The sequence below is a fragment of the Coregonus lavaretus genome, assembly GCF_964263955.1.
Source record: "Coregonus lavaretus genome assembly, chromosome: 26".
Lineage (NCBI taxonomy): Eukaryota > Metazoa > Chordata > Actinopteri > Salmoniformes > Salmonidae > Coregonus > Coregonus lavaretus.
Genome location: NC_140013.1, coordinates 30,523,602 through 30,547,748, shown reverse-complemented (window position 1 = coordinate 30,547,748; position 24,147 = coordinate 30,523,602). Strand labels below are relative to the sequence as shown.

Genomic DNA, 24,147 nt, shown 5'->3' with positions numbered 1-24,147 from the left:
TTATGGTGGAAAATAAGTATTTGGTCACCTACAAACAAGCAAGAGTTCTGGCTCTCACAGACCTGTAACTTCTTCTTTAAGAGGCTCCTTTGTCCTCCACTCGTTACCTTGATTAATGGCACCTGTTTGAACTTGTTATCAGTATAAAAGACACCTGTCCACAACCTCAAACAGTCACACTCCAAACTCCACTATGGCCAAGACCAAAGAGCTGTCAAAGGACACCAGAAACAAAATTGTAGACCTGCACCAGGCTGGGAAGACTGAATCTGCAATAGGTAAGCAGCTTGGTTTGAAGAAATCAACTGTGGGAGCAATTATTAGGAAATGGAAGACATACAAGACCACTGATAATCTCCCTCGATCTGGGGCTCCACGCAAGATCTCACCCCGTGGGGTCAAAATTATCACAAGAACGGTGAGCAAAAATCCCAGAACCACATGGGGGGACCTAGTGAATGACCTGCAGAGAGCTGGGACCAAAGTAACAAAGCCTACTATCAGTAACACACTACGCCGCCAGGGACTCAAATCCTGCAGTGCCAGACGTGTCCCCCTGCTTAAGCCAGTACATGTCCAGGCCCGTCTGAAGTTTGTTAGAGTGCATTTGGATGATCCAGAAGAGGATTGGGAGAATGTCATATGGTCAGATGAAACCAAAATAGAACTTTTTGGTAAAAACTCAACTCGTCGTGTTTGAAGGACAAAGAATGCTGAGTTGCATCCAAAGAACACCATACCTACTGTTTAGCATGGGGGTGGAAACATCATGCTTTGGGGCTGTTTTTCTGCGAAGGGGCCAGGACGACTGATCCGTGTAAAGGAAAGAATGAATGGGGCCATGTATTGTGAGATTTTGAGTGAAAACCTCCTTCCATCAGCAAGGGCATTGAAGATGAAACGTGGCTGGGTCTTTCAGCATGACAATGATCCCAAACACACTGCCCGGGCAACGAAGGAGTGGCTTCGTAAGAAGCATTTCAAGGTCCTGGAGTGGCCTAGCCAGTCTCCAGATCTCAACCCCATAGAACATCTTTGGAGGGAGTTGAAAGTCTGTGTTGCCCAGCGACAGCCCCAAAACATCACTGCTCTAGAGGAGATCTGCATGGAGGAATGGGCCAAAATACCAGCAACAGTGTGTGAAAACCTTGTGAAGACTTACAGAAAACGTTTGACCTGTGTCATTGCCAACAAAGGGTATATAACAAAGTATTGAGAAACTTTTGTTATTGACCAAATACTTATTTTCCACCATAATTTACAAATAAATTCATTAAAAATCCTACAATGTGATTTTCTGGATTTTTTTTCCTCATTTTGTCTGTCATAGTTGACGTGTACCTATGATGAAAATTACAGGCCTCTCTCATCTTTTTAAGTGGGAGAACTTGCACAATTGGTGGCTGACTAAATACTTTTTTTCCCCACTGTATATGTGCTTTCTTGAGCAGGAGGACCTTGCGGGCGCTGCAGGATTTCAGTCCTTCACGGCGTAGTGTGTTACCAATTGTTTTCTTGGTGACTATGGTCCCAGCTGCCTTGAGATCATTGACAAGATCCTCCCGTGTAGTTCTGGGCTGATTCCTCACCGTTCTCATGATCATTGCAACTCCACGAGGTGAGATCTTGCATGGAGCCCCAGGCCGAGGGAGATTGACAGTTCTTTTGTGTTTCTTCCATTTGCGAATAATCGCACCAACTGTTGTCACCTTCTCACCAAGCTGCTTGGCGATGGTCTTGTAGCCCATTCCAGCCTTGTGTAGGTCTACAATCTTGTCCCTGACATCCTTGGAGAGCTCTTTGGTCTTGGCCATGGTGGAGAGTTTGGAATCTGATTGATTGATTGCTTCTGTGGACAGGTGTCTTTTATACAGGTATCAAACTGAGATTAGGAGCACTCCCTTTAAGAGTGTGCTCCTAATCTCAGCTCGTTACCTGTATAAAAGACACCTGGGAGCCAGAAATCTTTCTGATTGAGAGGCGTTCAAATACTTATTTCCCTCATTAAAATGCAAATCAATTTATAACACTTTTGACATGCGTTTTTCTGGATGTTTTTGTTGTTATTCTGTCTCTCACTGTTCAAATAAACCTACCATTAAAATTATAGACTGATAATTTCTTTGTCAGTGGGCAAACGTACAAAATCAGCAGGGGATCAAATACTTTTGTCCCTCACTGTACATCTCAATTGTCAGTAGAAACCACATTTGTTTAAGCAAGTCGACCATATCAGCTATGTTTTTTTTTAAAGGCAGTAAATGAGGCTGAATTAACTGTTTCACTGCCAGACAAGGCTCCGCTGATAGCAAGGTGTAGCGGTGGTAAGGATTCACTCCATGGTGCTGAAAATAAAGCTCTGCTGTTGGGAAAGCTTTATGTAGGCCCTAACAGTTTGTGGGCACCGTTTGTCACCGTTATAGTGCAATTAATGTATTGTTTAGTGTTGTGTAGTGGCTTTGCTGGCATGCATGCATCAACAACATATTTTTTTTGAGTTTGCCCCACCAAGATTTACATGCTAAAATCGCCACTGGTTATGGGTAGAATTAGAGCAGGGGTGTCAAACAGGCCCTACAGTCTCTTGGTGTCTGCCAAGCTGATAGGACATACAGTAATATTAAAACTGTCATGTTTATAAGACCTTAGACTTGAAGAGGCTTGTTGAAAACCTCCCACCATTTCTTAGTCTATCCCAGTGCTGTCACTGGCCAGTGATTGATGCGTCTCCCTGCCGCCTTGTCAGGCTACTCAATGGGGCCTGTTGTGAGGCTCTTATCGATTTAGGTGGAATTAAATGTCTAACAGTTATAAATAATGGGCAGATAACACCATGCCTGGTGGACAAGGGCAATCAGTCGTTCATTATCATTACCTGAGGAGGACGAGACTGATTTAACAAGTCAATATAATTGAATATAAAAATAGCATTACACTGATCTGATCTGTATACTGTCAGGTACAGTGCCTTTAGAAAGTATTCACACCCCTTAACTTTTTCCACGTTTTGAATTTAAAATGGATTAAATTGAGATGTTGTGTCATTGACCTAAACACAATACCCCATAATGTCAAAGTGAAATTATGTTTTTAGAAATGTTTACAAATTAATAAAAATTGAAAAGCTGAAATGTCTTGAGCCAGTAAGTATTCAAACCCTTTGTTATGGCAAGTCAAATAAGTTCAGGAGTAAAAATGTGCTTAACAAGTCACATAATAAGTTGCATGGTCTCTCTGTGTGCAATAATAGTGTTTAACATGACTTTTGAATGACTACATCATCTCTGTACCCCACACATATAATTATCTGTAAGGTCCCTCAGTCGAGCAGTGAATTTCAAACACAGATTCAACCACAAAGACCAGGTTTTTTCCCCCAATGCCTTGCAAAGAAGGGCACCTATTGGTAGATTGGTAAAAAATACAAATAAAAGAAAGCAGATATTGAATATCCCTTTGAGCATGGTGAAGTTATTAATTACACAGTTACAGAGTTTAATGGCTGTGATAGCAGAAAACTGAGGATGGATCAACAACATTGTAGTTACTTCACAATACTAACCTAAATGACAGAGTGAAAAGAAGGAAACCTGTACAGAATAAAAGTATTCCAAAAACATGCAAGCTGTTTGCAATAAGGCACTAAAGTAAAAGAGCAAAAAATGTGACAAAGAAATTCACTTTATGTCCTCAATGGCAAATTCAACACAACACATCACTCAAGCATGGTGGTGGCTGCATCATGTTATGTTATGCTCGTCATCGGCAAGGACAGAATAGAGCTAAGCACAGGCAAAATCCTAGAGGAAAACCTGGTTCAGTCTGCTTTCCAACAGACACTGGGAGACAAATTCACCTTTCAGCAGGACAATAACCTAAAACACAGGGCCAAATATATACTGGAGTTACTTGTTCCTGAGTGGCCTAGTTAATGTTTTGACTTAAATCGGCTTGAAAATCTATGGCAAAACTTGAGAATGGCTGTCTAACAATGATCAACAACCAACTTGACAGAGCTTGAAGAATGTTAAAAAAATCCAAGTGTGCAAAGCTCTTAGAGACTTACCCAAAAGTGAGTCTAACATGTATTAACTCAGGGGTGTGAATACTTATGTAAATTTGATTTTTTTTCTGTCTCCAAAATATTTTTCACTCTGTCATTATGGGGTATTGGGTGAGAGAATCTATGTAATCAATTTTGAATTCAGGCTGTAACACAATAAAATGTGGAATAAGTCAAAGGGTATGAACACTTTCAAAAGGCACTGGAAGTTCCATTCCTGTTTTCAGGCTTGTCTACGCGCATTAAATGAAATACACAGGGGGACGGTTTTAATTGCTTATTCTGTAATTAGCCCAGTTCCTACAGGGTTTACAGCCAGATACAGCTGTCACTCTGCATTGGAACAGGCTGGATGTGCCTTTTTGGACATCAAAGATCCAATCCTTTGAGAGGTATATCCTCTTGAAGGAATGGATTAAAGCAATATAACCTATATTTCCAGAGTATGTACACTCAGAGTATAAGCTTTAACTATAAGTACACAGTTAGACCAATCCTTCCAGAGTAGGTTCTAGCGTAAATGTTGTCACACACAATTCATACTTAATCACCAGCTTCCTAAAATAGCTGTCCTCCTCCTTCATGCAAATCTTAAATATCTGTAATTGACAATTGAGCATACCAAAAACATCAGCCTGCCATTTAATTACTGTTAGTGAGTGTCTAGAAGACTTGGGAGCCATGCCGACTAAGGTTTGCATGATGGCATCCTCCAGAATATGCAAACGAATCTTGGTTAAAAGCTCTCATGGGTAGGAAGCTCTGCCTGGGCCAATTTACATGCAAACCTAGTCGGCATGGCTCCCAAGTCACTGATATGTCGCCTACCGCTGCGCCACCGCTCTCCCATTGAGTCAAATGCAGCTTGATTACTCTTCACACTCCCCAAATTATAATGCAAATAGCGTTCCACCTATTAACTATGCAGCCGCTCGAAACGTGCGCTTGTCCCCACTGTGTGTGATGTAAATTGCTATGTCACATTAAAATTGACACTGGTAATTCTGTGCATTTGTAAAGTTATTGGGTGCCAGATCTTATGAAGCGTTGTGACAGCTATGCAGATGAGTGCATTTTGCTGTACATAGTCAATTTGGCACAGTCACAGGGGAGAGATTGCTTTTTGGTGCGTAATGAAACCACACATATTAAGAAATTACCTCTGAGCAAAATCCTCCTCCCAGCATCACCTTCACTTGCATCTCTGTTTACTTAAACATTACATTTAGGGGTTATTGACCTTGTCCACGTCCCTGAAAGTCTAACTGTTCTCATGATGTAGGCCTGTTTTCTGAAGGAATGTATTATTTGTCAAGGGTCTCAGTGTTGGAGTTGAAGAAATGACCCTCAGTACATCTCAACATCTATCATTATGACAAACTGGGGGAGATATGATTTTGACAAATCTAAAATCAATGTGCCCTAGGCAGCCAACTCATAGGATTTTACCTACATTCCATAATGCACGATGGTAGAGTAGGCTTACTATAGGCACCAAGGGGAATGCATGCCTGAGGTGGGGTCATTTAACTGCATGATATTATTTTGATGTTTGTTAATTAATTACTAACCATTTATATATGCTATCTTTAAAAGGGCAATCTACAGTTGCTACATCCATTTTTGGACTTATAAAGTAATGATACGTACCCATTGATTCCTGATTAACAAGTTAATGCCTCATGAGCTTAGTTCAACTGTCGTACCCCATCAGAACCGAAAATATAAGCTTGTTTTACTCCAATGTTTGTACACAAATTAAATGTAAACAAACACTATATAGCCTCAACATATGGTTAAAACTATAATTTTGTCATCTCACGGATGGTCAGTCCCTGCATCCATAGCTCTGTCTGTGAATTTGAGAGTGGTTACATTTAGGCCGTCATTGTAAGTAAGAATTTGTTCTTAACTGACTTGCCTAGTTAAATAAAGGTTCCCCAGCCCCATTCCTGAGCTTTTTACCAAAACAGGGGCATGGGAGGACACTTTGCTATTGTTTCAACTGCTGATTGCCCTTTAAGGTATGCTAATCTTGCAATATGAAATGTATTAGCCTAGCTATATTTTGTAGAAATTGATATCTGAAGTTGGATATCATCAGTAAAAATTGCTCTTGATTAAAAACATCACATCAGCCCACAGAAAGGGATTAATACAAGTTGGGACCGAAAACCAAATTCAAACCGTTAGACCTAATACACAGATAATGAATATTTAAAGTTCACTTAGCTCTAAATGTTTAAATAACCACAGATTTGTCAGCAGCAGGTATAATGGCTCATTCGGACCCCGAAATACAAGGACAAGTGGTTTAATTCACCACCTTGTGTCCCAGCATGACTGAGCTGTGGGTACCGTACAGTAGTAGGCTCATCATTGAAAAGTGTGTAAGCTATGTCATTTGAAATGATACAACCCACTCATGGTTAAAGGCTCAGCGGTTTGGAGTGCTCCGGCGCTGGTTGATTGGGGCCTAATTAGTGTGCTTTGTTAATGCCAGGTAGTGTCAGGTGCTAACGAGGAGTTGATTGGAGTGTGAGAGCCCAGGGTAGATGATTGGAATGCCTGCCTTGCAGCTCAAAGTTAAACGCTGCTCAGTGCAGAGCGACATCTGACAGTGAAGTTGCTACAGTGACAAATTAAATGTAATGGGTGAGGAGCAACATGAGTGGCCGCAGGGAAAGGTCTTCCTCGGCCGCAGAAAACCTCCAATCAAGTGAGAAAGGTTTAGCAGAGGGGTGCTATGCTATGAGAAGGGGTTGATTAAATGAATTATAAGGATCTCATAGATTTTAGGTTGGGATGATTCTCTAAGGGCTTGATTCAATCCGTATCGCCGAAGTTTAACCGCGCTATAGCGCAATCAAAATGTAAAAGCAATTTTCCCACGGTCGTGGAGACTGCATTCACGGTAAGCACTGCATATGTTGGCTCAATCTGAAATTACCTTTACATTTCAAGTGCGCTATAGCACTAAACTTCGGCGATATGGATTGAATCAAGCCCTAATACTTTATGGCACAGTGCGCTACAAAATCACTTCAGACCCACTCCTTCCAATGTAGACCTGCCAAGAAGCAGAGACAACAAAGGTTTAAGCTAGGTCAAATACGTACGCTAAGAGAGAGTTTACAAAATTACCTTGGTTTCCTTAAGCGGTCTATGGACAAGGTCTGACAGCAATCCATGCCTTGGTTTTATTTCCCTGGCGCTGTTTCCAATTGCTAACATTTTGGCATTTGTAGCACAAATTCCATTCAAGGGATGTAGCTCAGTTGGTAGAGCATGGCGTTTGCAACGCCAGGGTTGTTGGTTCGCTTCACACTGGGGGCCAGTATGAAAAAATAAATAATGTATGCACTCACTAACTGTAAGTCGCTCTGGATAAGAGCGTCTGCTAAATGACTAAAATGTAAATGTAAATGTAAGTCATGGTAGCGATATTAGCATATTTCGCGCATCATGTCCAAATCATCCAAAAGTCTCAAATTGATTGTGAAGCTCAATAATGTCACATAGTTGATTTTAACATCACGCACGAAAAATGTTAATATCGGTAACATGACTTGAATGGGATTACATTAGCATTTGGAAACAGTGCCAGGGAAACTAAACCAAAGCATGGGGATGGGGATGGGGATGGGGATGGGGATGGGGGGGGGGGGCCTTCATACACAAACACAACTGCAGACCTCTAGAGCTGGAGCAGTTGAGTCTTAAATGTACACCAGAGAGCTCTGGGCTCGCCAAATGAGTCCTCAGGAGACCACCCTTGACACCTGCAGTCATTTTTCAAACCTTTTAATTGGCTCTCCTCCGTCAGCTGACGCCCCATGGCAGAGATTGGTTGCTCAGCACTCTGACTCAAAGGTCCAGGTCTACAGTGAACCTCATTCTGGCACACAGCATAAGTCATTTTTTAGTGGGGAGGTATTCAAACGAACATTACCTATACTTTCCACACTACTAAGCCGAAATTAGCCATACTTGACTGGCCTGGTTACAAATCCACCATAGTTGCTGGAACAGTGCTGGAAAGGACAAATATGATAGGACAAACTCGAATCATACCATATCGTTTTTATTTGTCTGGATGATCAAGTCGTAAACCACAAGCCCACTATCCCTGCCATCCAGAGTGACCACCAACGTAGTGGTCTTCCTTCCTGCAGGGTTGAAACTCCTGTACCTCAGAATATTGCCCTCCTGGCAGCCAGCCTACCCTGTGAATCATGAGTCTGTGTGAGTGTTCTGCAGTTCAGTGTGGGAGGACAGGTGGCATGATGGTGGAGTGTGTGTGAAAGAGAGAGAGCGATTGTGTGTGTGTGAAGTGCTCCCCGTGGCCAAGAGACGAGGGCGAGTGAGTGTGTGAGCTATGGAGAGAGGGAGGAAGATGAATTTCCAGACATTTATAATAGCTGTCACACCTTAACTCCTCTGAAGCAATTTCACATTTGAAAATGGGACAGCGGCTCAAATTAAAAACGACACATTTCTGCTGGCAGCACACATTGCATTTTAAATGTTCAGGTAAAACAGTTGCTGATGAAGCCCTGTGAGGACAGAAACACTCTCCTTGTGGTGATGGATATCACTCAGAGAGCCATTCTGGATGTGTTGCACCCACTCCTCAGATTTAGGGGGTGAGGACATTTTGCGAACTCACCTTTGAAGTTTTGAGTTCGAGTCTTGTGGTAGGACATTGGTGGACTTAGCTGTGTGGTTCACGGACAGACAGACAGACAGTAGGACAAGGCAGTGACAGCCATTTTGAGCTCTAACCACAAATGTGTTTTCCCTGAGAAAATGACAATAACAGATGATATGTGAAATGTTTTGATAAATGAGGGTGCCAACAAACCGCAGATAGGTCCCAATGAGGACTTTAGGAGGAATCTATTGATTTGTCGCTGTGGCCGTTCCCTCTCCTTCTCTTCATGTTTGTATCCATAACAGCAGTCTCAAGCTCATATCTTGAAATAAAACTTGATGAAAAACCATTTGTGAAGTGTCGCCTGACTTAATTCCTTACCTGATAGTGCCTCAAGATTTGTGTCAATACATGTAATTCATCTCCAGTCTATAGAATCAGGTGTGTACAGGTACGTACAGTGGCTTGCGAAAGTATTCACCCCCCTTGGCATTTTTCCTTTGTTGCCTTACAACCTGGAATTAAAATGGCTTTTTTGGGGGTTTGTATCATTTGATTTACACAACATGCCTACCACTTTGAAGATGCAAAATATTTTTTCTTGTGAAATTAGACAAAAAAACCTGAACTTGAACGTGCATTACTATTCACCCCCCCCAAAGTCAATACTTCGTAGAGCCACCTTTTGCAGCAATTACAGCTGCAAGTCTCTTGGGGTATGTCTCTATAAGCTTGGCACATCTAGCCACTAGGATTTTTGCCCATTCTTCAAGGCAAAACTGCTCCAGCTCCTTCAAGTTGGATGGGTTCCTCTGGTGTACAGCAATCTTTAAGTCATACCACAGATTCTCAATTGGATTGAGGTCTGTGCTTTGACTAGGCCATTCCAAGACATTTAAATGTTTCCCCTTAAACCACTTGAGTGTTGCTTTAGCAGTATGCTTAGGGTCATTGTCCTGCTGGAAGGTGAACCTCCGTCCCAGTCTCAAATGTCTGGAAGACTGAAACAGGCTTCCCTCAAGAATTTCCCTGTATTTAGCGCCATCCATCATTCCTTCAATTCTGACCAGTTTCCCAGTCCCTGCCATTGAAAAAGATCACCACAGCATGATGCTGCCACCACCATGCTTCACTGTGGGGATGGTGTTCTCGGGGTGATGAGAGGTGTTGGGTTTGCGCCAGACATAGCGTTTTCTTTGATGGCCAAAAAGCTCAATTTTAGTCTCATCTGACCAGAGTACCTTCTTCCATATGGCGAACAACAAGCGTGTTTGCTTATTTTTTTCAATAAGCAATGGCTTTTTTCTGGCCACTCTTCCATAAAGCCCAGCTCTGTGGAGTGTACAGCTTAAAGTGGTCCTATGGACAGATACTCCATTCTCCGCTGTGGAGCTTTGCAGCTCCTTCAGGGTTATTTTTGGTCTCTTTGTTACCTCTGATTAATGCCCTCCTTGCCTGGTCTGTGAGTTTTGGTGGGCGGCCCGCTCTTGGCAGGTTTGTTGTGGTGTCATATTCTTTCCATTTTTTAATAATGGATTTAATGGTGCTCCGTGGGATGTTCAAAGTTTCTGATATTTTTTTATAACCCAACCCTGATCTGTACTTCTTCACAACTTTGTCCCTGACCTGTTTGGAGAGCTCCTTGGTCTTCATGGTGCCGCTTGCTTGGTGGTGCCCCTTGCTTGGTGGTGCCCCTTGCTTAGTGGTGTTGCAGACTCTGGGGCCTTTCAGAACAGGTGTGTATATATATTGAGATCTTGTGACAGATCATGTGACACTTAGATTGCACACAGGTGGACTTTATTATTTATTTATTTAACTAATTATGTGATTCCTGAAGGTAATTGGTTGCACCAGATCTTATTTAGGGGTTTCATAGCAAAGGGGGTGAATACATATGCACGCACCACTTTTCCGTTATTTATTTTTTAGAATTTTTTGAAACAAGTTTTTTATTTATTTTTTCACTTCACCAATTTGGATTATTTTGTGTATGTCCATTACATGAAATCCAAATAGAAATCCATTTAAATTACAGGTTGTAATGCAACAAAATAGGAAAAACGCCAAGGCGGATGAATACTTTTGCAAGGCACTGTACACTATGTTATTTTACACCTTTAATGCATAACACTTGTTTCATAACTACTCTATATCGGTTTCAGCCTTACATCAATTTATGTATCTCCTTTTCCATATCCTCTGAAGACAGTGCTTCTGCTTCACATATCTGCTTGATGTCATGTCTATGCTCATTTTGTTTCAGATTTTAACATGCAGTATAATCATTATCTGGTAATGGTAAATCATATTTTACTTTGAATGGTGATGAATGCACAGAGCATCAATGATGATTAAAATGGTATGTGATCCAAAAAACGAATCATTTTATTATTTATTCCTTGAACATCTGACTTTTGGGGATGGAAGTGTACAACAGAATAACAATACACACACTATAGGCCATTATATTCAACTTTGTGCATTTTAATTGTTGCATCTTCTGGCATACATTATTTTGCAAATATAACTCAAAAGGTTTAATCCCACACCAATTCAACTTTAAACAATATCCATTTAAAATAAAAACAATAAGTGAAATGGTTCAAAACAGTTTATTTTATTTTTTTTCCAGACAAACACATTGATTTCTGGACCACAGTAGAGGATGGAAACCTTTCACAAACATTTTTATTATTATCATTATTTGAAAATACAAATATAAAATTATACTTTCCACATCTGAGATGTGAGAGACCCCCCATCCACTTTAGTTTATTTTACAACAGGGCTTGAGCAAGCCATAGAAGAAGACCTGAAAGATGCTTTCAGATGTCAGTCCTATCAGTCAGCTCTCGTGGTAAAAAGTCTGTTAACATTAAAAAATGGGCAAGTGTTAGGAATGGGCAAGGCAATCAGAGGTCAAACCCAAGACGGAGCATGAAAGAAGAAAGGCCTCTCTCTGCTAAGGTAAGGTCAAATGTACTGTAGGACGAATGTCCACAAAGACGCACAGGACTTCTAATGACTGTACCGCTTCCCTAAACCCCCTGTACCCACCCACACACACACACTCTCTGCTCTAGCAGTGGCCCATGCCATGGTACTCACTACTGACAATTTTCCTTTTAAATAATTGTATAGTATGCTTTACCCTAAATTATCAGTTCCAGCTTCTACATCCCATGTTTTCCAGTCCAGCCATGTTGCATCATGGGAAAACATAATAATAACATTAAGCATGACACAAACATAATACAAACAGTGCTGCCTACGGAAACATTTCAGACAGCAGGAAGTTAATTTAATCTGAAATGAGGGTTCAGCCTCAACAAATAGACATGCACAATAATATATCCTTAACATGTATATACATTATGTACCTGTTATTACAGTAGGCATGTGTGCGTTGTGTCTTAATTCAGTGATGGGATGATTGTTTGGCCATTGCCTAGCACTTGCCTCAAGATTCAAGTTTAAATGGTTACGGTAGTACGCTCCCAATATATCATCCAACACCTTCCAGGTCTTTTTATTTCATTATTATTATTTTTATTTTTATTTTTATTTATTTTTTACCAACAATTATCCAATGATTAAGTAGTCTAGCAAGATGTGTAACATTCATCAGCTGTAAACTGCTGTCCATGTGAAAGAAAGGTACAGCAACTACAGAGCCATGCTACCTTAAATTCCAAGCTGTGAAATAAAATCAACAAAAAAAAATCAACTAATAGAGATGGTATCAACTATTTTGAATGGATAGCCAGCCAACTTTTACTCTAATCAAATGGTAAATCAGGTAGAGTGATATTGGTAGAGGGATATTTCAAACAGAGATATCTTCATGCAATGTATAACAGACTGCGTGCTTTACGCTTGCTCTCAGTGGGTACATACTGCTGTCATAATGTCACGTTTACCAACAGGTTTCGACATATGCCACATTTTGGCTCAGTCCTCAGAGGTAAGATAGAATGCATACATTCTATCCTACCTCAACTCTCTGTGGTTCTATGAATTGCTTAAATTAAATATGTCCTATAGGTATCATTTCAATAAGCCCTTCATATAACAACTCATCAATAGCTTTTGCACTGTCTTGTTTTCCTTTAGCAGGAGGGTCTTAAAGATTAAGTTATTGCACAGTGCAAATGTCTATACTAACAAGCAGGCTACCATCTTTGAATGAGAAGACTTTAAATGAAGACTAAGCAGGAGTATCAATTAATCTACAATATAAATGTTTATTGATACCCTGGCTTTGATTAAAGTAAAAAGCTGGTTCCAATGGTTCAAGAATACAAAATTAATTCACTAAATTCTCAAATGTTGATAATGAACTCAAACTAAAATATTCATTAATAAATATTAACGAATTATTAATTAAGTAGACACCTAAAATAAAACAAAACTGTATCCAAAAATGGTAGTGCCAGGGGCCACTGGGATATTGTTTAAGAGTACAAACATCAAAACGAGTTTAGATTAATTATATCTATGAGTCATTATTATTATTACCATTGTTAACATTAGTCTGTTATAACTTTCTACAAATATATGATTGTAATAAAATCCATTATACTCATAATCATAATTATAGCTTTTGTCCCACTTGTGAAATAATAACAATAACAAAACTGTTTTGCATATCTAGCATTAGCTTTTAAGGTAGTATGGCACACCCCTTTTTAAACATTCAAGGGTGGGGATCCAATCAATGCCTTGTTTACGATTCGGTCTTACAGAAATTTCTGATTTAAATGTCCTCAATGATTGCTTTGGTTAGTTGAAACCATGTGAGATCAGTAAAACTGAAAATAAATAGACAAATGGTATTGAAACGAATGTCAGCTTTTTTTTTATAACTATGGTAATTAAGAAGAGAAACTCTATCCTTACTGGTCCTACATCTCCTAATAGCTACATCTACATCTTAGTCTTAACTACATAACATCTTCCACTAATACTAGGAGAGAGTGAGACAGAGAAAGAGTGAGACATCGGGAGAGTGAGAGACGGAGAGATCAACAAATAAGTGTATAGCCACTACACTGGCATCAAAGACGGCACTCTGTTACAAGGTCATTTGCAGTTTTCTTTTTTTCACACATTACTGAAATACATTGATGATCAACATAAGATTACTGTATAAGGTAACTGGGAATGGAGAAAGAATCGGATGGATGTACATTCTAATATTGTTAGTATAATAATTATTATTAATATAATCATTAACAACCACAAAAATATTGATACAAATCCTTCTGATTAAAAATGTAAATCATTCAAGGGAACAAACTTTTTTCCATTTTTTGAATTCGTAATATACATGTTTATTTTTATTTTTTTGTTAATTTGATTATTACTTAAACAAGTCCCCATTTTATTTTAAAAGAAACCAGCATTCTGCTTCAGAGGAACCATTTCTCCATCTCAACAAACCAGTCCCTACAGGAAATTACTGTGGTGACTATGGTTACTTGGCTAGGTCGAAATGCTCCAGTCTATGGATTATACATGGATTTTAAAATGTCTTTATTGTTAAATAAATGCCCTTTGGGCAAAAAAAACGTTTTCCAATTGCAACAGCCAAGATGTCTAAACTCTAATGGGAATACTTCTTAAAAAACAATCCTTCATATATAATCTGATCAAAACCATTTAAATATCCAACACTTGAAATGTGCAAATAGAATATGGTCACTTTCCTTCTTTGTCACAGTGCAACAACTTTTCTCATAATCCATTCATAATTTCAATCTGTTTAATCTTAAAATAAATTAATTTGTAATTTCTAAGACAAAACTCACAGGACTGAGGTAATGATAGATGTTTTGCCTTCCTAATCAGTTCAAGAAAACATCCCAATAAATGTACGTAAAATATATCTGACTTGAAATATTGCCTGTCACATTGAAAGCAGGCGCTCTGTTAAAAATGGATAAACGGCATTAATAAGAAAAACAAAAACTGAAAATAATCATAACAAAATAAAACATCAACACGTGCAGATTGGTATGAAATGTATCTGGATACTAGTATTCAACATCTGATATTTTTCAAACTTATACAAAGTAAAAGTGTGCTTTGGATTTGTATCATGTTCTTTTTTTATATAGTATTGACTTCACATTGCAGTCACAGATACAGTAGCCTTTCACTTGCGAGTGTCTAGAAGAAGTTGAGCCGGTGTCCTCTTTCAGCAACATTGTGTAGCAATGTCCAGTGTTAACCTTGTGTCATCTTTTAGAAGCTGTGCACTTTTGAGCTCACCATGTAGAAGACAGAACAGTATGCTGGTATGACATTAGCACAGTAAGAAAGACAACAGTATTTACAGAGCAAACCAACAGTGTTCTTGTAGGATCGAGTCCTCAATGGGGTATCATGGCATTTTGTGCTACAAATGGATTATGATACGACTTAAGAGCATTAAATGTCCTCGTCTTTGACAGTTGTGCTCTTGCACAGTACAGCCTTTTATGATGAACCATCACAAAAATATGGTTCTCTCTGAAATGATTCAATGCAGTGACTTGAATAATATTTACAGTTACAGTACCAGTCCAAAGTTTGAACACACCTACTCAAGGGTTTTTCTTTATTTTTACTATTTTCTACATTGTACAATAATAGTGAAGACATCAAAACTATGAAATAACACATTTGGAATCATGTAGTAACCACAAAAGTGTTAAACAAATCAAAATATATTTTATATTTGAGATTCTTCAAAGTAGCCACCCTTTGACTTGATGACAGCTTTCCACACTGTTGGCATTCTCTCAACCAGCTTCATGAGGAATGCTTTTCCAACAGTCTTGAAGGAGTTCCCACATACGCTGAGCACTTATTGGCTGCTTTTCCTTCACTCTGCGGTCCAACTCATCGCAAACCATCTCAATTGGGTTGAGGTCGGGTGATTGTGGAGGCCAGGTCATCTGATGCAGCACTTCATCACTCTCCTTCTTGGTCAAATAGCCCTTACACAGTCTGGAGGTGTGTTGGGTCATTGTCCTGTTGAAAAACAAATGATAGTACCACTAAGCGCAAACCAGATGGGATGGCGAATCGCTGCAGAATGCTGTGGTAGCCATGCTGGTTAAGTGTGCCTTGAATTCTAAATAAATCACTGACAAAGCACCCCAACACCATCACACCTCCTCCTCCATGCTTCACGGTGGGAACCACCCATGCGGAGATCATCCGTTCACCTACTCTGCGTCTTACAAAGACACGGCGGTTGGAAACAAAAATCTCAAATTTGGACTCATCAGACCGAAGGACAGATTTCCACCAGTCTAATGTCCATTGCTCGTGTTTCTTGGCCCAAGCAAGTCTCTTATTCTTATTGGTGTCCTTTAGTAGTGGTTTATTTGCAGAAATTCGACCATGAAGGCCTGATTCACACAGTCCCCTCTGAACAGTTGATGTTGAGATGTGTCTGTTACTTGAACTCTGTGAAGCATTAATTTGGGCTGCAATCTGAGGTTCAGTTAACTCTAATGAACGTATCCTCTGCAGCAGAGGTAACTCTGGGTCTTCCTTTTCTGTGGCGGTCCTCATGAGAGCCAGTTGCATCATAGCACTTGATGGTTTTTGCGACTGCACTTGAAGAAATATTCAAAGTTCTTGACATTTTCAGGATTGACTGACCTTCATGTCTTAAAGTAACGATGGACTGTCATTTCTCTATGCTTATTTGAGCTGTTCTTGCCATAATATGGACCGGTCATTTACCAAATAGGGCTATCTTCTGTATACCACTCCTACCTTGTCACAACACAACTGATTGGCTCAAACACATTAAGAAGGAAAGAAATTCCACAAATTAACGTTTAACAAAGCACAACTGTTAATTTAAATGCATTCCAGGAAACTACCTCATGAAGCTGCTTGAGAGAATGCCAATAGTGTGCAAAGCTGTCATCATGACAAAGGGTGGCTACTTTGAAGAATCTCAAATATAAAATATATTTTGATTTGTTTAACACTTTCTTGGTTACTACATGATTCCATATGTGTTATTTCATAGTTTTGATGTCTTCACTATTATTCTACAATGTAGAAAACAGTAAAACTAAACAAAAACCCTGGAATGAGTAGGTGTGTCCAAACCTTTGACTGGTACTGTATATTTTTCTTAAAATCTGAATTCACAAAGTATTAAAAGGAAAGGTTATTTTTTCCTGACAACAAAAACATTTGTAAAAAAGGACTGTGAAAATATTGTAGTCCTCTTATTGCCCAAAATAGGTAACTAACAACATAAAAAAAAAAAAAAAAAAAGCTACTAATATTTATTAGTTACTCTTTTAAAATTGAATTAACACCACCTTTCTTCAGGCCTCATCAGTTCATGTCAGTTTTCTTGTATGTGCAAACTGACATCCTAATATTTTTCCATCACCAAGGTTAAACGCAAACAACCATAGCAACATAGCAATCTCCAAAAAGGAAAACAAATAACAGAAATAAGCCAGTTTACATAAATAGTTACTAATTTCAGAGGATCAAAAATACACAAATATTGGACACTAAGTTAAAATTAGAATTAATCTTCCCTTATTAATTCGAAGACTACACCGAAAAAAAAAGAAAATAAACTAAACCGATTTAAAATAAGGAACATTTAAATGACAAAAAACACCTAAATCCTACACAAAGGTACTAGGTTACAGTTGGATATTAAGGATGTTAACACCAGGTTTCGATTATAGTACAGCAGATTGTAGTTTCTTTTTCTGAGATGATTTTGACATTTTCTTCAGTTCTTCTTCACGTGGTGCCACCTCCTCCACTCTCCTCCTGTTGGTTGATGCAGTAGTGCTTGGCGTTGGATGGCATCACCTGTTCACATAGCCAGTTAAAAACTCTGCCCGGTCTTCCCCGGGCCTCCTGAAATACTCTGCTGGAATGGGAAACAGAGACATTCAAATCCAATAGTTAAAACCAAAAGTTCCCGCTTCTCTGTAACACTGATACAGTATGTCATGTCTGACAGCTTTTCCCCTCAACTGCCAATATTTTCTTATGTGCCATTATATCTCTTCATTTAAAATGTTCTCTTGATTCTGAAACATTTCATTGATGGTAGCACCAATTCGAATTGGTTGAAGCAGCAGATGGTCCAAATTTAATAATCTCAAACCCAGCCTCTGCTGGGGAGAGAGAGAGCAGAAGGAGTGCTACATCCCATGCGAGCTTTTTCACTGGCAGAAAGATGGATGGCACTAGCCTGGAAACCAAACTCAATTCTTCTGTTTCACTATTGCTTCACTTCAAGAAAGGATTCCAGGCTAGGATGGTCACGGCAGTGAGACACCAGCCCAGACACAACATAGTGTACAGCAGTTTCCCTGCTAACGCACGACACAGAGCTTTATGGAAGAGGGGCAGCAGGCATGGACAGGACATCACTCCCATGTTAGTCTACAGTACACACAGCATGCACAGAGACAAGCAGTACCGCCCAGCTACCAGTTAGATGAGGGGTTCGTTTTTAAAAGCAGGTTTACAGAAAACTGCACTTTACTCTGTTGCCTTCTCTGATGGCTTCCACTGTGCTGTCTGGCCCTGTGTTTTTATACTGAACAGAAATATACACGCAACATGCAACAATTTCAAAGATTTCATATAAGGAAATCAGTCAATTGAAATAAATAAATTAAGCCCTAATCTATGGATTTCACATGACTGGGCAGGGGCACAGCCATGGGAGGGCCTGGGAGGGCATAGGTCCACCCACTTGGGAGCCAGGTCCACCCACTTGGGAGCCAGGCCCAGCCAATCAGAATGAGTTTTTCCCCACAAAAGGGCTTAATTACAGACAAAAATACTCCTCCTTTTTGTGCATATGGAACATTTCTGGGATCTTTTATTTGAACTCATGAAACATGGGACCCACCCTTTACATATTGTATTTATATTTTTGTTCAGTGTTTATAGACTAGCAGTGAATTTCAACAACAAATGCTAATTGTTGTACATAATGTACACCTACCAGAACCATGGTGATCCATTTCAGACAGCAATACATACGGTGAAAACTAGAGAAACTGATGCCTACATCTGTCGTGTCATTCCATTTCACAGCAATACACGATAGGACACAGGGTGCTACACCAGCTCAGTGGTGCCACCATGCAGTCACTCCTACCAGTCTGACATATCTGTCCAACGGAGGGTTTTATGAATAAGACTCAAGAGGAGAACTGGACTGGGGTGTCTCTGTCTGGGTCGATCTAACTCGACACAAAGCTGACTGCCTAAGACTGAAACTTGAAGTGGTGTAGGGGACTGTTGCTGCTGGGTAGCTGCAGTGACTAACACTGCCCTAAGGCAAAGATTCTCACTGTAGAGACATACACACACTCTCAGTGTACACACGCGCAAGCACGCACACACTCCACTTGTCACTCTCACTTGTCACTCTCTCAAACTGCTCACAAATGCACTTTATACACACACATTTTCGCTGATGTGGCTTCAGACAGTTATGTTTGGATGTTTGTTTTCATAAAGTTACTCAATAAACTCTGGCGGTGAGGGTAGAGATGCTGTGGTCTCCAGCGGAGGAAATGACCCAAAGGTGAACAGATCCAGCTCCCCCTCACTCTCACTCTCAACTCAAGCTCCAGACTCAGACCAGTGTCCATATACTGAACAGTAGCACGTCAAATAATATATATAATATAACATATGCCATTTAGCAGACACTTTTATCCAAAGTGACTTACAGTCATGCTTGCATACATTTTACTTATGGGTGGCCTCGGGAATCGAACCCACAACCCTGGCAGTGCAAGGGCCATGCTCTACCAACTGAGCCACACAGGACCACAAGAAACCAGAGTCTGTTCCCTGAATAGCCAATGCCAACACACCGTACAATATATGACTTGGTTATGACTCTTGGTTGATTGCTGAATTCCAGTGGAAAGCTAGCTACATAAAATTGGTAACACAAGAGAAAGCAACAGTGAGGAAAGCAACAGCAGAGTTTGCATAAACCCAGTACACTTTTCCTTTGCAGAATACTATAATATTTTATTTTAACAGAATACATGCTTAGTCTTCTAGAAACAGGGTAACAAAGTGACAATAGTGTCGGGGCGTTACAAGCTAGACATGTGCATTTCACCATCTCAGGGTGGTTTCACAATGGAAAATGACAAACATTCACTTTTTAAAGGGTTTAAATATACAACATAAGAATGCAGACATGTAAGCAACGTGTAGAAACCCTGTAAAAAGTGATTTCTTGTTTTTTGAGGGGGAGGATCTAAATCAGACAGAAAGGGAAAGAAAATGAAAATATAATAGGAAAAAGACTAAAACATTATATAAATGACATAATAATACCTCAAATGAGATGGCAACCAACCACCTGTTAGGTTTCAATGGTATCCATTTGTAAAAGCAGTTGCAATCAACGGCCCCTAAAAGTGTACAGTTAGTACTTGCGTCAGTATGCATTTCAGGGAAAAAGGCAAAAAATAAACCTATTACTGGTAAATATATTTTATTCATAAGATGTGCTGCCAGCATGAATGGAAATGTTCTCATTCATTTCCTCAAGTCAAGTTCGTTTTAGCCATTGGAACTGCATTTAAGCCCCAATTTGGTTATTTAATTTCACAGAGGTGAGTCTCAGGCAGTCCCATTGTGGTGCTGGCAACCTGTCTGTGTCCTAGAGCAGAGCTCTCTTTATAGGCAGCATAAATTAAATCAAACTATTTCTAAAGAGTTGTGGACATGGACACCAAAGAGCATGTTACTGCTGGGGTACATACTAAGAATGTATTTTTTCTTTGATAAGAAGCAGTGATTAAAATCAATTGAATTCTCTAGCAGTGGACAGCAGTAGTAATTGGCATCAGTTCTTCTTACAGCAGTTCTCTACATGGTGCACATAAATCTTTTTGAAGGTTCGCATTTACTGCATTCACCACCAATAAGGATCCATTATAGCCATTTACTGCATTCACCACCAATAAGGATCCATTATAGCCATTTACTGCATTCACCACCAATAAGGATCCATCATAGAGATTTGGATAACTTGCTCGATGATAAGTGGCTAATGCTGGCTAAAGCAGGAGACTAATGTTGTTAGCGTCAAAGGTCTAAGTGTACTATGTATGTATTGTGTGAACAAGGTTTTGTTAAGACTGCATGGATCAGTAGAACTATAATGTAATCACATTCATGCTAACATGTTTTAATGAAATCACCAGCAGAATCACAACACATGCAAAAACAACTTCAGCAATGATGTCAAGGATGGAAAGAATGGAAATGGAGTACTCCTCCAAAGCGAATGTGTCACCTAGCCCAAGCCATAATGTAGGTGAAACTGTGAACTTCAACAGCCAACGTCCAAAAAAGAAAATATGTGCCGCTATATAAGACAATCATAAAAACTGAGCTTGAAGAGAAAAATATCTGCCATTTAATTCTATGTAGGTTGGGATGAAATATTTCTGACTAGGGATTTTGAGTGCCAACAGTGCCTGTCATTTCTGAAATATAGACAAGATCTTATTTTTCAACCTACATTTCACTTATTGAGGTTGAAACTGTCTCTCAAAGTCAAGTGGAAGGTGACATTCCATTCTGATTCCAAATGATCGTTCAGCTGTTAACTAATCTAATGAAAGCCCTCTCTGTTTCCAGAGTGGTGCTTTATGTGACGACACGGTTCCTTTACAATTCCTCTAACATGCTAGGAATGCACTGGAAGACAAGGTGTTCAGTGGGCCAAACATACAAAAAGCCTTATTCAGTTTTCAGCACACCTTGATGTTGTGTTTTGGACAGCAGTTCAAACAGGGAGAATTGTATTAATTCTCGGTGTGGCAGAGTACAAGGCTTTTAGTTACTCATCCATTTTAGTTGGAGCAGATTTGCCTCCGTGCTTTTTCCTGAGCTGGCTAAAATCCATCAATACCCTCGTCAAAGGTTCCAGACTGAAGCAGCCAACAGGGATAATGAATGTCAGTGTCTTCAAAGGACATGGAGAAAATATTCTCACGACAGTGGTTTAACGCACAAGGGGTTATTATTGTCGTATTGACTTACATAATGCACTTTGAACGAGAATCCTTTCAAAGACCTGGAATTCCTCTGTTGTGAGCGTACTCAAATCAGGAGTCATCACCACTGAAAAGGTGAAACAAAATACTGTTCCAGATATGAGCAAAAACAACTAATTGCGGGATTTTTTGACCTTCTGGCTGGCGCATGAACAGAAGTACACTGACACATCAGAGAGGTGATGATAGGCCGTACAAGTTCACAGTATGTTATAAGAATAAATGAGATGTGTGAATGAGGACGGAATGTTGGTAATGCTTACAATCACACAGAACCAACCACGTGCCTGAGCACCTGTCGAGCACTTGTGCCTTATTTTATGTTCCGATGGCAAACATTCTCACTGTATTGCAGGCACATAAGCACTGTAAAGCTTTTGACTAAAATAGGCCTAAACTCTGGCACAGTGACACTGAGCACACTGAATATGCCTGCATTGATGTTTGACTCAAGTGGTACAGAGTGACCAGCAGAAATTGCCTTAAGATTGTTCTTGATTCGCAGAGATTGTACTCTGATAAATGTTTACATGATGCCATCACATTCACAAACAGTAAGCACTACTTAATCTACAGTTCTCTTCTGATAGATACTATATGTTTAGCGTAAAGAACGGAAGACCTCACAAGACGTCTGTAGCATAATAAGCATACCTATCTCTTTTGTGTATAGAAACCATATCCTTCAGACTGATGAAATATCCTGACGATGAGTTGAAATGGGCTGAGAGAATGAACAAGGACGATGGTCGACAGCACAGAGAAGATGAAGGCGGTATTGGAGGAGGTGGACGAGTTGCTGGAGTAGGCCATACTTACAGCAATGCTGTGGCCGAAGCCAGAGCCAGGCTGTGGGCTAGCAGCACTAATGTAGTTGCCCACACCGGAGTCCTGGCTGGGAGTGCCATAGAGGTCAGCCACGGGCCCGGGACTGTTGGTGCCGGGGAAGGCTCCGGGCCGGGCCTGGTTGGTGCCTGACGGAGGGGGGGAAGCGGGGGCGCCAAAATTGGGATGAGCAACGTAGATATTTAGGACTGGTGGTGTGCAGAGATGGATAAAAGCTGAGTACGAGACTGAGGCCTGGCATGCACAGTGGGAGAGACTATAAGGACACTGGTGACCTGCAAAACGACTAACCTGACCCTTACCTTACCCAAATCCTTACCTTAAAGGGAAAATCCACTCAAAACCGATCTTTTTGACTTTTTTCATTAGTCCACTATTGATACAGTCCCAACATGTTTTGCATGTCAACAGTCAAGTTTTCAAGATATTGGACTTTCATGCATAATACTAAAATATAGTTTTTGAGTGGATTTTCCCTTTAACCAAATTTTAACCAATTCTGAAATTAAATATCAGTTTGCAGGTCAGGAGTGTCCATATAGCCTTCTCCATGCACAGTAATACTGGGCTGAAAAACACAAAGCACAAAACTCAATACACTACAGTCAAACTGGAAATGACAACGTCAGAGAGGAAGAAGGAAGAGTGTACATAGTTTATGTATACATTAATTAGGCTCAATGCTTTGTTCTCCAGTTGAAATTGAATGTAATGCTAGCAGAAATGTATTAATAATGTTTAAATGTGATGTTTGTATGAGGAGCCTGGTATAAACATATACATATGCAAAATGTATACATATTCTACTAGCCATCTGACAAGCTCCAATTAAACACAGTTTTAAAAGTAGATGTAATTCAGGATGCTCATGCATGACAAGTTTTCTACTTTTACGTACTCTAAGCATTCATATTCCATGCAAACTGCAAAATAGCGTAGAGTTAAGACAGTGCAGAGACATGTTCTATAAAGGGAAGATATGAAGGCTATCGCTCTATACAGCAGCTGAAGGAGCTCATCTCAAGATCCTATAGGATGTAAAAAGGTGGCAGAGAAAAAGTGAGATGCCTCTTTGAAGGTCCCTCTCCTTATCTCTCCGTCTAGCACTGCGTTGTGCGTCCGCCAGCGTCAAATATGCGAGTTCATGAATCCCACTTTAATACAATAAATTGCTCCGGGGATTTGGGCACAACACCCCCTATCTAATCAACACCTGTCGCTAGGAGAGGCCCTCTCTCTCTCCTCCTTTAAATATATGATGGTGATTATCTTCCCCTTAGTGACAGGGGTATCAGGCCTAGCTGGTGCCTGACAGCCAGGAAATTACACAGGGTGTCCTGGGTAATGCCTGCTAAAAGACTGCATCATTGCGTCACATTTCCACAGCAGCCTCCTGCCAAGCCCAGCCGGCCCTTCCACAGAGAGAGAGAGAGCACACAATAAAGAGCAGAGAAATGGAGCCCACCACCCACCCTCTGCATCTC

At 40.1% G+C, this 24,147-nt stretch overlaps 1 protein-coding gene across 1 annotated transcript in view; it reads right to left on the bottom strand.

The window, feature by feature from the left end:
- Nucleotides 1-16,802: 16,802 nt before the first annotated feature.
- Nucleotides 16,803-24,147, bottom strand: part of LOC311102116 (RNA-binding protein Musashi homolog 2-like) — a 252,440-nt gene continuing 245,095 nt past the window's right edge. The window contains exons 13-14 of the mRNA XM_084143348.1: nucleotides 22,637-22,791; nucleotides 16,803-17,631 (exon numbers count right to left, since the gene is read on the bottom strand). Coding sequence (XP_083999474.1) covers nucleotides 17,587-17,631; nucleotides 22,637-22,791 — 200 coding nt within the window. The 3' untranslated portion in view covers nucleotides 16,803-17,586. The remainder of the gene's footprint in view (nucleotides 17,632-22,636; nucleotides 22,792-24,147) is intronic.